This window comes from Empidonax traillii, unplaced genomic scaffold (genome assembly GCF_003031625.1).
Source record: "Empidonax traillii isolate 1590-97213 ecotype Southwest subspecies unplaced genomic scaffold, ASM303162v1 scaffold155:size2260171, whole genome shotgun sequence".
Classification (NCBI taxonomy): domain Eukaryota; kingdom Metazoa; phylum Chordata; class Aves; order Passeriformes; family Tyrannidae; genus Empidonax; species Empidonax traillii.
Window position 1 is genome coordinate 2,004,111 of NW_020955348.1, and position 12,509 is coordinate 2,016,619.

A 12,509-nucleotide genomic window follows, 5' to 3' on the forward strand; every position below is an offset into this window, starting at 1 on the left:
AACTCACAGAGCAACAAACTTGTGTCTCATAAGAGGCCCAGCAGAACTTAAAATGCCTGAGACAGGAAAGATTTTCACACTGTCTTATAGAAAAAGATGAGGAGTTGCAAGACTTTCCTTGAAAACCTCCCACAATTTTAGCCCTATGGGACATCTTATTTATTTTTACTTCAAATCAGAAAACCTGACATTTCATGCCCAAGTAACTAACTTTGCTGTATACTTTTGTTTTCATAATGCCAAATGATTTAATATAAAACAATATACTCATTATTACTTATGAGCAATACATATTTAGTTAGAGCCCACTTTTAAGAGATAAATACTTCAGTTTGCTGAGTGCTCATGCAAACTGAGCTGAAGCCCCGAGCCTTAGGATGGAAGGATTTTGCTAAGAGTTGTAGTACGTTTTAGGATATTTCATGCAAATGTGCTTCACAGCATCACGTTCTATTCACTGATAATTTAGGTCTCATGGCACTGTGCAGGATTTATTATTATGTCAAGAGGGTCTTTTTTTTCAGATTCAGACTTTGATGATTAAAATACTGATAAAGTCCAAATTTGCAGGTATTTAGAAAACAGAATCATATAAACATGTAAATGAAAACACCCCAAAATGCAGTTTTTAAACAATAGCATCTATATGTATATTTATTTGGAGGTTGCCAGAATTTGATATTTATTCAACAGTTTAACTATGCATAGGCTTATCTTTTTCTAGCTATATCCCTGTGCATTTAAAAATACTATTAGATAACTTTTCCAGACTAGTAAAATATTTTGCTTCTGCCCTGATAGATTATTACAGCAATCAGTGAGACGGATGCATGATTATAGAATACCCTTGGGGTTATAACCTAGATATAGGATTTAGCAACAAGGAAGTGTTGCCCTTGCAAGACTCAGCTTGATTCTAATCAGGCCTTGCAGAGGGTCAGGGTTTGTATCCAGATTGCAAGACAAAGGTTTAAAAGCACTGAAATTTTACTTTAAAAAACATTTTTAAATACTAAGGAAGAAAAAAATGTTAAAACCACTGATTTGCATGACTTTCCAATGAACCAATCCTTTCATATAAAAAAAAAAAAACCCTCAGTTTTTAATTTGAACTCCTTGTTTACATACAGGAAAGGCATATGCGATTCCAGTCCCCCAGACAAAGCACCATCTACTGAAAAATTCACAAATTCCTAAGAAGGTAGATTCATATGGTGTAAAGAACCTCCTGACAGAACCTCAGAAATTATGGCCCAGCATTAAAATGATTGTGTGAGTATTTGAACTCGAAAATGCTTAACACTTTGCATTTGTTTATAATGAACCATCCCTTGAAAGCACTTGGATAAACCCAAGAGCTGTAAGCATTCCAAATCAAAATAAGGGGCTTGTAATGGCCATGAGATATTTGCAACAATTTTCTTTGATGGCTGCATGGAAAGATGCTCAGAAAATGTGCTATACTTACATCCAGCAAGCTATGGGCACTGTCGCTACTCTCTTTGTTTGTTCTACACATGGCTTGGTAGTCATAAAGTGTAATTCTACAGAGAAGAACAGAAAACTGCTTGACTAAAAGAAGAAAACTCGGTGGGATAAAAATGATGATATGGAGCAGTCTGCTCACGGAGTGGAAAGGAAAATAAAAATTGTAACAGTAGCAGGGGAAAGAGGGAATGGGATCATTAAAATACAGGTTACACAAAGGAGCATAAAGATAAGAAATTCTGTGAAAACTTTGTAAGGGTTTTATCAGACTACAAAACAAAGCAAAAGCAGAACTGGAAGAAACCAGGGAAGATACACATACAGTGTAACACACAATGGTATAAACAATGTGAAGAGAAGGAGGATAATACACATTCAACACAATGCTTAAACAATTGGTTCTGGACTAAGATCAGCACATTTAGCCCCAGAGAGTGAAAGAGCCTATGCATTTGAGGGGCTGCTCACCACAGACCACACTTGGAACTCCAGTAAAAGCAAAAAGGCACTTGTACAGTTACAGCATCTCAGTGCACAGTTAATTTGTGAAATGTCATCGATTCTGAAGGAGGGTGAGGTGGAATGTCAGTGCATTCATGGTACAGATAATTGAAGCAGGATGGGTGTACCTTTGCTTCTTTTCATAAGGGCAAAATATTCCATGTCAAGTACCTGTTGTAATCAACATATGCTAGAAGCCTCCTCAGATGCATAGTAAATATAGGGAAATTTATTTATGCTTGCAATTTGACTCATCATTGAAACACTTCACAGATCTAAATGTAAAATCCAGAACTCAGAGCTAGTATATGGAATTATTGTGATTACTTCTCTAAATCTGTCTGTCCATAGAACAATCAATTAACTATATCCATCCACATAAAAAAGCACTTAGCATCTATAAGCAGATGTAAAGAATCTTTAGCTGGTAATTTGCAACAAGTGTAAATATATAAAAGTCACTAGTGTTATTTGAACATATCCATTTGACTTTTGCATCATCAGAGGGACAAAGGAACGCAACTGGACAGAGATGGTTAATAGATGTATGAGGTGGGACTTCAATGTTTTGCAATGTGTGCTTTGCTTCTAAGTGAAGAGGAAAGGAGAGCACACAAATTCAGCCATGGAAAGGATGTCCCAGAAGCTGCCAAAACCAGGTCATGAAATGCAATCAGCATCACCATGAGGTATTCTGCACTGCATGCCATGAAACATTGCAACCTGTACCAATAAAATGTATTCCATTGTGGCAGAAACCGTTGCTTGGTTTGGGGGTTTTTTTGTGATCTGATTTTGTGACAGCAACCATTACTTAAACCTTCTTTATTTTGTCTATATTTTCTTTTTGGCTTACAGGTAAAATATCTCATATGTTGGGTCTCGCAGCTTCAACTAAACATTTAGTACATGGTCATAGTGCTTACATTATTCATTTTCTCTTATACCGAGAATAGAAATGCCTAGGAAGCCATTGTTTTGTGGACTGGCAGAGAGAGGCACATGGTAGACAAACGCATAACTAGAGACCTAAACATGGGTGTAAGTTGAACACTGACCATCTTTGGCAGAATCACGCCCACAGCCAGATCCGCGCACACAGATCTGCCAAGACAAACAGAGCAGTACATGGTGTAAGCTGTGCTGCCTGTGTGGCATGCAGTAATACACCACTTTCCCTAGTTTTTTTTTTTATTTTCCTTAATTTTTTTCCCTCTTTAACCATGGTCAGAATCCAGTAAATCTCTACAGCTCAGCCTTTCCAGCCTTGGCTGGCTCGAGTATTTTGTTCCTCTAGCTCCAAGGACTGTACTGCATGTCCCTTTGGACCACCTAGTGATGGTGGTAAGTGATAAGTGCACAGGCAAGGGCAGTTCTACAGATGTCAATGTGCTCTCTGCAGAGTAGTCAAGAAATTCTGTACGGATGAAATGGTCCCATTCTGCCTCATTGAATATCTAGTATTACAAATAGAAGGCATTGATTTGTGTGCATTCATTGTAAAAGTATTTGCAATATATCAATTAAATTTGATGACTGTTTCATTTTTGCAAGTATAATCAATGTCTCAAGTGTCAGTCTCATACACCAGAGTTGTTTGGTCAATTTGTGGATTTCATTATTCTGCTAAGCAGTGTTAATCAAATATTATTATAATGTGCCATGTGAAACATCTATTATAATTTGAACTTAACTTTAAATATTGATAAAAGCCTTTCCCCCACCAGTATTTATACTTGTATTACATTTCTTATGTAATTATTACATTCTAATAGATGTAATAATTTCTTTAGATGCTCAAAGATAAAAAGTTTTTAAAAGACTGAAATATGTACTCACACAAATAATTGGAAATATAATTAATACTGTACCCCAAAATGTTAGATTATATGTTTTGTAGATTGTCTTATTGTATTTTAGGGAGTATATGACAATCTAAGATTGTGAAATACTAAAGAATTGTTATTTGGAAAGGCTTGAATATCACCTGTGAATGATATTAGTTTTAGTTAGATGAGTTTAGTTTGAGTAAATATATTTGAAGGTGTTTCCAGTGTGAAGATTCTGCTTCAGGAACAAATGAGAGAGAACAGATAATGTGCCCAGAGAGAGAAAAAAAAAAAAAAAAGGAGCAAACTCTTAAAAAGGTACATGGCAGACAGATTTCTGAACAAAAGCCTGGAATGAGTTTTTGTTCTAGAACAATGTATTCCCATCTTAGTAACTTTCAAAGAGGGCAGGTGCAACAGCTACCTCAAAGTTTCTAAAGATGAATCAAACAACTATAACATAGAATGTGCAAAATAAATCAGTGAAACTCTTACTGTGAAATGATATTAAAAGACCTGACTGTTTTATGCTAGAAACAAATGGGAATTTTGTAACACAATTCACAGATCAGTGGATGAATCCCATAACCACGTTGCAATCTGAATACTGCAACATATTGAACCAATTCTCGATTCTCTATGAATGGTATTAAAGTTCAGTATATTTGGGTTCCAAGTCATTCACAAATTCAAATCCAGTTGTTTTGGTTTTATTCTTATAAATGTAATAGGAAAGTAAAAGTTTTCCAGCACTATTCCTTATAAAAGCTACTGCAGTATTTGTGGTCAAAGTAGTGGCCTAAGACATTGCAGTGTCTTTTAACATTTCCAGAATGTTATTTTACTGCTAATGTCTTTCTGAGATTTTAGAAAATAGGCTTTCTTCTCACTCTGACAGACTTAACCCAGTGTTGCAGAAAGAAAGGCTTCCTGATCACCCTTTCTGAGCTGATTGTATTTCAGTTTTAAAGAACTATTTGCAACTAACCATATCCTGTTCAACTCACTATAGCCGGTCCATTTAGATGCCCAAGTCCATGTCCTGTGTTACAGCACCTCAAGGGGAGCTTTGCTCTTGTACCACATGACATACCTGAGCCTGTCTGACGTCACCATACTGTCAATTTCCACCCCTGACATCCACAGAGCAACTGTTTTTAACATAATTTGTAGGACAAACACAATGAACCATCATCTTTAACTAACCAAAACCTAAATGTGCATCACTGTTTTATGTAACTTCATGGGCCAAATACATTTTAGGGAAAACCCTTTTATTGTCCAATACCTGACACAGTAAATTCCAGTCCCCTACTTTGCTATGTACTTGCAGTTGAGTACAAATCTGGTTCAAGAAAATTAAACTTCCAAGACCTACCAGCAGCACAGGATATACTAACAGATGTACTCTATTGTTTTGAGCTAGATTTTCAGCACACCTATGGATTTACTAATGTAAAATACCATCACTGACAATTGTAAGAGCTGAAAGACCTTCAGTGCATAACATTTCAAATGTTTTGTTGAAGATTTGGTGGGTTTTGTATACTGTGTAAGAATAATAAAGCACACTGCAGAACCACTACATCACAGTTGCACTTATCCAGTAGCAAATCCCATAACTCTAATTTGGATAGTCCCTGTAGTCTGTCACTGATCTTCTCCAAAGTATACATCTACACAAAGAAATGTTGCCCAACTAATAGAAGGCCAAATTGATGACTGTATAAATCCACATAAACACACATTTTAAATGCGATTATCCATTTCACCATTATCCATCTTCACCAAAAATTTAAGCACATCTTAATAAAACAAATGCTTAAATAAGAAAGAGTGGCCTAAAAAACAGTAAAAACATCCTTCAGTTGGAAGTTGTGCTGCCTCAGTGGAAGCTGGGGTCCACTGGTGAGCAACTACTTACTGTTCTTGGGACTTGGCTTTGAGAATGTTCTCCTTCTTACAAGTAGCTTCGTGAAAAATTGTGATTTTTTTTTTTTTTTTTTTTAATACTCATAACCTTGAGGCAAAACCAGTACTGTATTTTGCTTATAAAGCAAATCAAGACAAGGAGATGAAAGTCTGCCTCTATGTGCAAGCATTTGGAGAGCACAGGAGAAGGATCTGGACAGCATCATGCCCAAGGGCACAGACAGGATGCATGTTCCTCACTAAGAAGCATGTGAGGAAAGAGAAAGGAACAGAGCAAGAAAAGCTGAGAAACAAGAGAAGCTCTCAAAGCAACAAGAACTTAACTGAGTGAGCCTTGGCATCCAGGAAAGCTGGATTTCAGGGGTATGCCATTTCATTCATGTATCCTGACAACAGAATTAAATAGCAAAGCATGGATTCTTCTTCAGAGGCCAAGAGGATGTCTGGTGGAAAGAGAACTGCAAAAGGAAATGATGCTGCTTCCATATTTGTCTTAGAGAATTGCTTCATTTTCCTCCTACTGGAAATGGTGAAAGTGTTTTGAAGTCAAGAGATGTTTAATTTTCTCTTACAGATTTATTATGTTTATTTCTTTGGGGATCTTACTGCTTTGATAGCCCTTAATTTTCCTGATGTTAATGTGGGTTTTTCAGATTTTCATGCTTGGAACTGTTGAATTTTTCTATTTTTTTTCACTGTTTTTGTATAAACAAAGTGCCGAGGAAATTATAAAAGAACTTTTCTAAGTTATGCGAAGCAGATACTTTTCCATAAGCACATTCTAATTTATTTAATAATAAATTTAAATCATATTTAAATTATTTAATTGTGTGCTATACTTAAGGTATAAGATAAACATAATTTTGCTAAATGAAATCATAGAGCATGTCACGTTGCTGTGGAGGCACTGATATAATTTTTCTCCCTAATTATAAAACCCATAAACTAAGAAAATATACATACATACATACATATGTACACATTATTCAAAAGAAGCACTGAGTTTAAAGAAATTGAGGAGGGAAGGAGGTATTTAAGCTCACTTTAAAAAATAAACAGGGAACACAAAAATTGAATTTCATCCTGCTGCAGGTTGAAAAGAAACACAGTCAGCAGCAAACAAACCCCTTTTGTTTAGCACTTCCAACACAGTCCTAAAAAGAACTTCTATATCACTCCAAATGAGTGGTAGTTGGGAGAATGGACAAAGGGTTATTTCATTCCTTTTGTGGAGGGAGAGCCTGGAAGCTGGCAGGAATCAGTGAAGTGGGAGCATATATCAGCACTGCCATTCCTTTGACATATCATTGGTGCCAAAGGAAGAGAGGACTCCCATCCCCAAGGTTAGCAAACTTGTGCAGTTATCAGGCACCACAGAACCTTCTATTTCTGAACTAATCAAAAAGGGAGCAAGACCAGGTCAAAAAGTGCAGCATTATACAATTCACCTGCTGGACAGTATGTGCCATGTAAAACACAAACTGGAAGGAAGGATGGCTGTGTATATTATCAGAATGAAATGTTAATGAACAGAGTTTGCTCTCTGATTTTGCCTACATGGTAAGAGCAGCAATGACAAGTATAATGCATGCAATATCCACATTGTGCTCTCAGGGAAGTGGTACTGGTAAAAGATTTTGCCACTGCATCAAGCACTCTTTTTCTTTTCTTCTTATTTCATATACAAAAAAGTTTGGAATAGCAAAACACTACCCCATCCAAACAAATTAGTAATCTTAAAAATATGGTAAATGCATCTGGCTCTTTTACCTGAGAGCCAGTAAAGATTTCTTCTTCGGACTGCTGGAACAATTATTTTCAAGGTCTCATCCAGCACAGCTCAAAGACAGTCTGGTTTGGATGTTTTTCTTGCTGCACAGAGCTATGTGCTGTACAGCATGATGGTCATTTAGCACAATTACACCACTTTGATTCTCTCCCATCTTTAACTGATTGGCAATGGTCAGTTTACTATGTTTAAATAATCGGCTCATTGTGTTTACATTTTCTCTAGTACACAGCTCAGTTGCACTGAGCTTGTGCCTTCATTATCTCTGACTGCCTTGGAGTTCAAGACCAGTAAAATCAGAAGCCAATGGTCCAGTTCAAAGAGGTGCCCACTGCAGCTGAGATGGAACTCTCGAGCCATGCAGTCTGTGTTCTCAGTGCCCACTACCATCGGTCATTGACTACATATTCTGTTTGAAATGCTTTGCTGGGCAAGACAAAACAAATTGGGACAAATTAAAGTATTATCCTTTAGTTTTGACTGTATGTTTTTCTTTGCGTTAAATAAATGGCTTCATCTCTTGTATAAACAGATCTTTTCATCATCCAACCCAGTCTATAAATATGTTTTACTTCACTTCCTCCTACAGCATATGTTAAGAATGTGCTGCTAAACACAAAAAGGTTGCCACCCTCAGAAAACTAGGATTTAGGATGATTCCATGAATGCTATCTGCACATTTCAGGTCAGTCATTTACTGGGAGTGGTATTCAGCTGTAACGCACAGAGGCAGCACGGAAAGATTTCTGCCTTTAGGAGAGCTGGTTTACCACGCAAGCACACATACCATCTGTTCTGAGAGCCTCTGTATACACCCTCACATGTAATAGCTACATTCAGTGAGTGATGGGATCAGTGATGTGTCTGTCCTTTTATACTAGAAACATACAGGAAAATAAAAGGGAAAAGTGTAATATATATTGTCAGCACTTCTCCCGTGCTGTAATAGGACAAAGGGGTATGGAACATTTTTAGACCACGTGAAAGCCATGAATACTCCAGTGCTGAGTTACAGGTTAAAGGGAAAAGTTTCTTCTTAATTTCCCAGAATGCATAATTTATTTCAAAGGACAACACATAAAGTCACTATTAGTTTGTATTGTCATCATGAGAGTAAGACCAGGTCAGTAGTCACAACAATGTTCAGAGGTAAGTTAGCATGTGAATGAAGATGGATTACTGGGAGAACACACTTTCCCTTTAACAGCAGGGCATTTTGCACTGTCTAGTTTGAGCAATCTCCAACTTTTTACAGGTCAAAATGGTAATGTGGCATCAATGATTCGTTTAAGAGCCATTTAAAACTGTTTGGTAGTAGATATGGCCTGGTCCCTTTTCCACTTGAGTGCAGTGGGAACAGGAGAGGCACAGAGTTTTAGCATTGTAGTCTGTTTTTTCAAAAAGAAACTCACTGTAGGCTGACTCCAATGCTCTCAACATTCAACGTGCATGGTATTGAGTTACACTCAGATCATACAGAAAAGAGACATAAATGAGAATCCAGCCACACTGCCCATCTTGGCTTTTTTTTGTATGACTTCGATTTAGTTTTGTTTCCTTTTGTTGTTAAAATATATTTTAAGAGATAGAAAAATCTTACCTCTTAAAGGAGCCCATTGTTAATAACTTGTTCATCACAGCCCCTTCAACCTCCCCAAAAAAGTAACCAGTCTGTAAAGGGAAAATGCAAGAAATTACCAAAAGTGTAGATAAACACAAAACAACATTGGGGTCAATTTAAACTGGCATAATCCAGGATCTGACAAGAGTGGCTTTGACAGTTACATAGACAGGTTTCCAGGACTACTGCTACATAAAAACTGATGGGGACTTCATAGTCAGGGCAAGTGGTTGGGATTACATTATTACCCCTGAGCAGATGTGAGAGCTTAAACAATGTATTGAGGTACATTATATAACTTCTAATGTCAGAAATAAAAGCCATCCAAACCTAAAGCTTGTAAAGAAAACACTCTAATCTGATCACAAACCCTTGTGATTAAAATGTTACTCAGAAAAGATATAAACAGGTTGTGAGAGGATTTCATAAACAGTCATTAAAAAGCGTTGTTTATAATTCCTGCATGACCTGTTTAAGGAGCTGGAACAGTATATTTCATCAATCCTATAAATTTTAACTCCTTTCAGAGTCATTTCATACTTAAAACCACTCAGACTGATGAATTACTCATTTTGTCCTTGTTCAGTACTTGTGGACTAATAAAAATAAATCTCTATTGAGAAAACAAACATTCATGTTATGAATTTGGTATGTAGTATGGAAGTGACTCTGTCATCTGCAGCCATTCATATGACAGTGGAAAATCTTGCATGTACAACATTTTTTCTACCTTGGGAAGACCTGTTTTATTTTAGAGTCCCAGCTCCCAGAAGAACTGGACATTTCTCTTCATTGTTTAAAGGGAGAAATCCCACAATTTATGAGGGGGAAAGGGCAGTACACTCTCAAATTGCATGGATTCCATAGGTTTTGTATGAACTAAACCTCAATTCCATTACAAGGAACTTAGCTGACCTCAAGTATGCACCTGGGAGTTTGCAGGCAGAAAAGTTACAGCCCTAGCTAAAAAAAGGCATTCCTCCACCTAAAAAGCAAGTATTGCCTTTTTTTTTTTTCCTCAGGGGAATCTTGGAACATTTTCCAAAACATATGGGTATGTAAAATCTCCTAGAAACACGAGGAACATGACTGAAAATACTAGCTTCAATAACCCTAGCTGACTGATGAAGAAAGATTATCCTAACTATTGGAGAGGCAGTCAATGTCAAAAACCCCTAAACCATAAATGCCTGGTTACAACCTTAGATAGTAATAAACCTGATTTATCAAGTTGTGCACCAGTCTTATGAAGACATTTCAGTGACAGTTCTTTCCATAAAAGCTCTGTTTGGAAGTGCTAGTTCTCCCCCAAAGCAGTAACACACAGGTTATCCTTATTTTTTTAATACATTAGGATTTAGTTGCAATTCAGATGAAGAATTACACTGCCCCACAAACATGATTCTTGGAGCAGTTCTGGACATGTTTTGAAAGTCCATAGAAAAGCAGGGCTGAAGCAACCCCAGACAGGCAAATCATTGATAAGGCATCATCCCACTTCCCTACCCCTTCTCTATCCACAATATAGACTGTATACACACATACAAAAATAAACACATACCATTGTAATCTTGTAATAGTGTTATATAAACATAGACACAACTCTGCTGTCCATCTTAGATTCACAGTAACTACAAAACTAGGTCATAACCCATTTCTAGCCCTAGTTCCGGCCCAACAGTTGTCCACTCTATACCCTTCACAGGAATATGTAATGGTTGCTATCAGGTGACTACCAAAGGAAACATTTCTTCCCAATATTTATTGGCCATAGCCAACTATAAACTTGCAAATCGCTTACACAAGTCACAACTATTTACCTGTAAACAGTAACAACAACAAAAGGGGGAATAATGAAACAAATATGTTTTAAATGTATCAAGATTATTCTGTAATGGCTGTATTTCTTAGATCATGCTCAACTAAACAGAAAATATATATTTAATAGATAAAAGGTAAAAAAAACCCACCCAGACAAAAACCTGCCTCAAACATAATTCAGTTAATATTTAAGCAATGCTGTATTTTTAGCTTATAATTTTTTTATACATCCTGGAATTATATTCAGAACATGCTTGACATTCTAAAAGGATAGAAGCAATAAATTTAATAGGTTTAAACAAAATAATCCATGTCAGTTCTCAGTTTTACATACAAGAGGACATACCATGAAGAATGACTACGGCATGACACAGTGCAGTATGTTTAACAGTTAATGCTCTGTTGGAAGGACAACAGTTTCAGAAAAATTGCCATTCTCTTATTTATTATGTGCTAATACAATTTTCGAAGTCCCAACCAAAATGGAGCAAGGGAGAGAGGGTTCACAAGGAAAGAGGCAATTATTTCTGTGCTATTCAAAGGCAAAAATATATCTATCTTGTTACTTCCAGAAGTGTCAGATTTAAGGTTACAATAATTTAAGCCTTTAATTTAAAAGCAAAATGCTCAGTTTAGCTTCTTTTTTTGCCATTCACTTCGAGTTTTTATCTCCTGTATAGACACTTCCAAGTTTCCCAGAGGTCTTTCCAAAAGCTGTTTCTCACTAACCAACCCAGTTATAACAGATTTAATTCACCTGAGGGCTAAACAGGAGTGTGAATATTCCTATTCACAATTCCAACACATAAAAGAAATTCAACTTCAGACAATTTTGGAATAATTGGAGCACCATCCCAGCTGTTTTCAGGCAAAAGTTAATGAGAATGGTGATGGTTCCTTCATAAGGTTTGCAGGATCGAGTGATCATACATTAATTTTTCAATAATTTCCCAAGAAGAACAAGCAAATTGATCTTCTTATTAATCATGCTCCCTGTCCTCTCTGTTGTGATGCTGAGTGCTTAGTTTTAATCCTTCAATGTCTGTAATCCACTTCAGAAAACAAACTCCTCAAATAACAGCTCTGTAAAATCTCATTATCTCAAGTCTGAATGTAAAAGCTCTGTATCCAACCCCCCCCGAACCCTCCCTCCCTCCCTTCCCAGCCTTTCCATGTGACAAAAATGCCACAGAGAATCTGGGGGTTTTTTTGGGGGTAAAAGCATTTCACAGACGACAGACACTTCTGCAGCAAAAAGGCCTTTAAGAGAACATTTATGAGTTTAGGAGCAGACCCTGCCCCAATGGGAGACAGAAATTGAGCTCCTGTGAAAAACAATTTACATTCCTTGTAGAAGGAATTTTTTTAATTTTATGTTACTGATTCCTTACCATTTTCAGATGGTGGCCTATTTAAGAAATAAGTACTTTTAGATGAATGTGTTACGTGAAAAGACTGAAGAAAAATCTTTCACTTACCTGCCTATAGTCTTCAGACACCAAAATAAATCCATTGTTGTCTATTAGGT

The 12,509-nt window shown here is 36.7% G+C and overlaps 1 protein-coding gene across 1 annotated transcript in view; it reads right to left on the reverse strand.

Moving 5' to 3' along the window:
- The window catches only part of CACNA2D3 (calcium voltage-gated channel auxiliary subunit alpha2delta 3), a 247,363-nt gene that overhangs the window by 24,768 nt on the left and 210,086 nt on the right, over positions 1-12,509 (reverse strand). Inside the window, exons 28-29 of the mRNA XM_027884815.1 lie at positions 9,140-9,210; positions 1,469-1,544 (exon numbers count right to left, since the gene is read on the reverse strand). Coding sequence (XP_027740616.1) covers positions 1,469-1,544; positions 9,140-9,210 — 147 coding nt within the window. The remainder of the gene's footprint in view (positions 1-1,468; positions 1,545-9,139; positions 9,211-12,509) is intronic.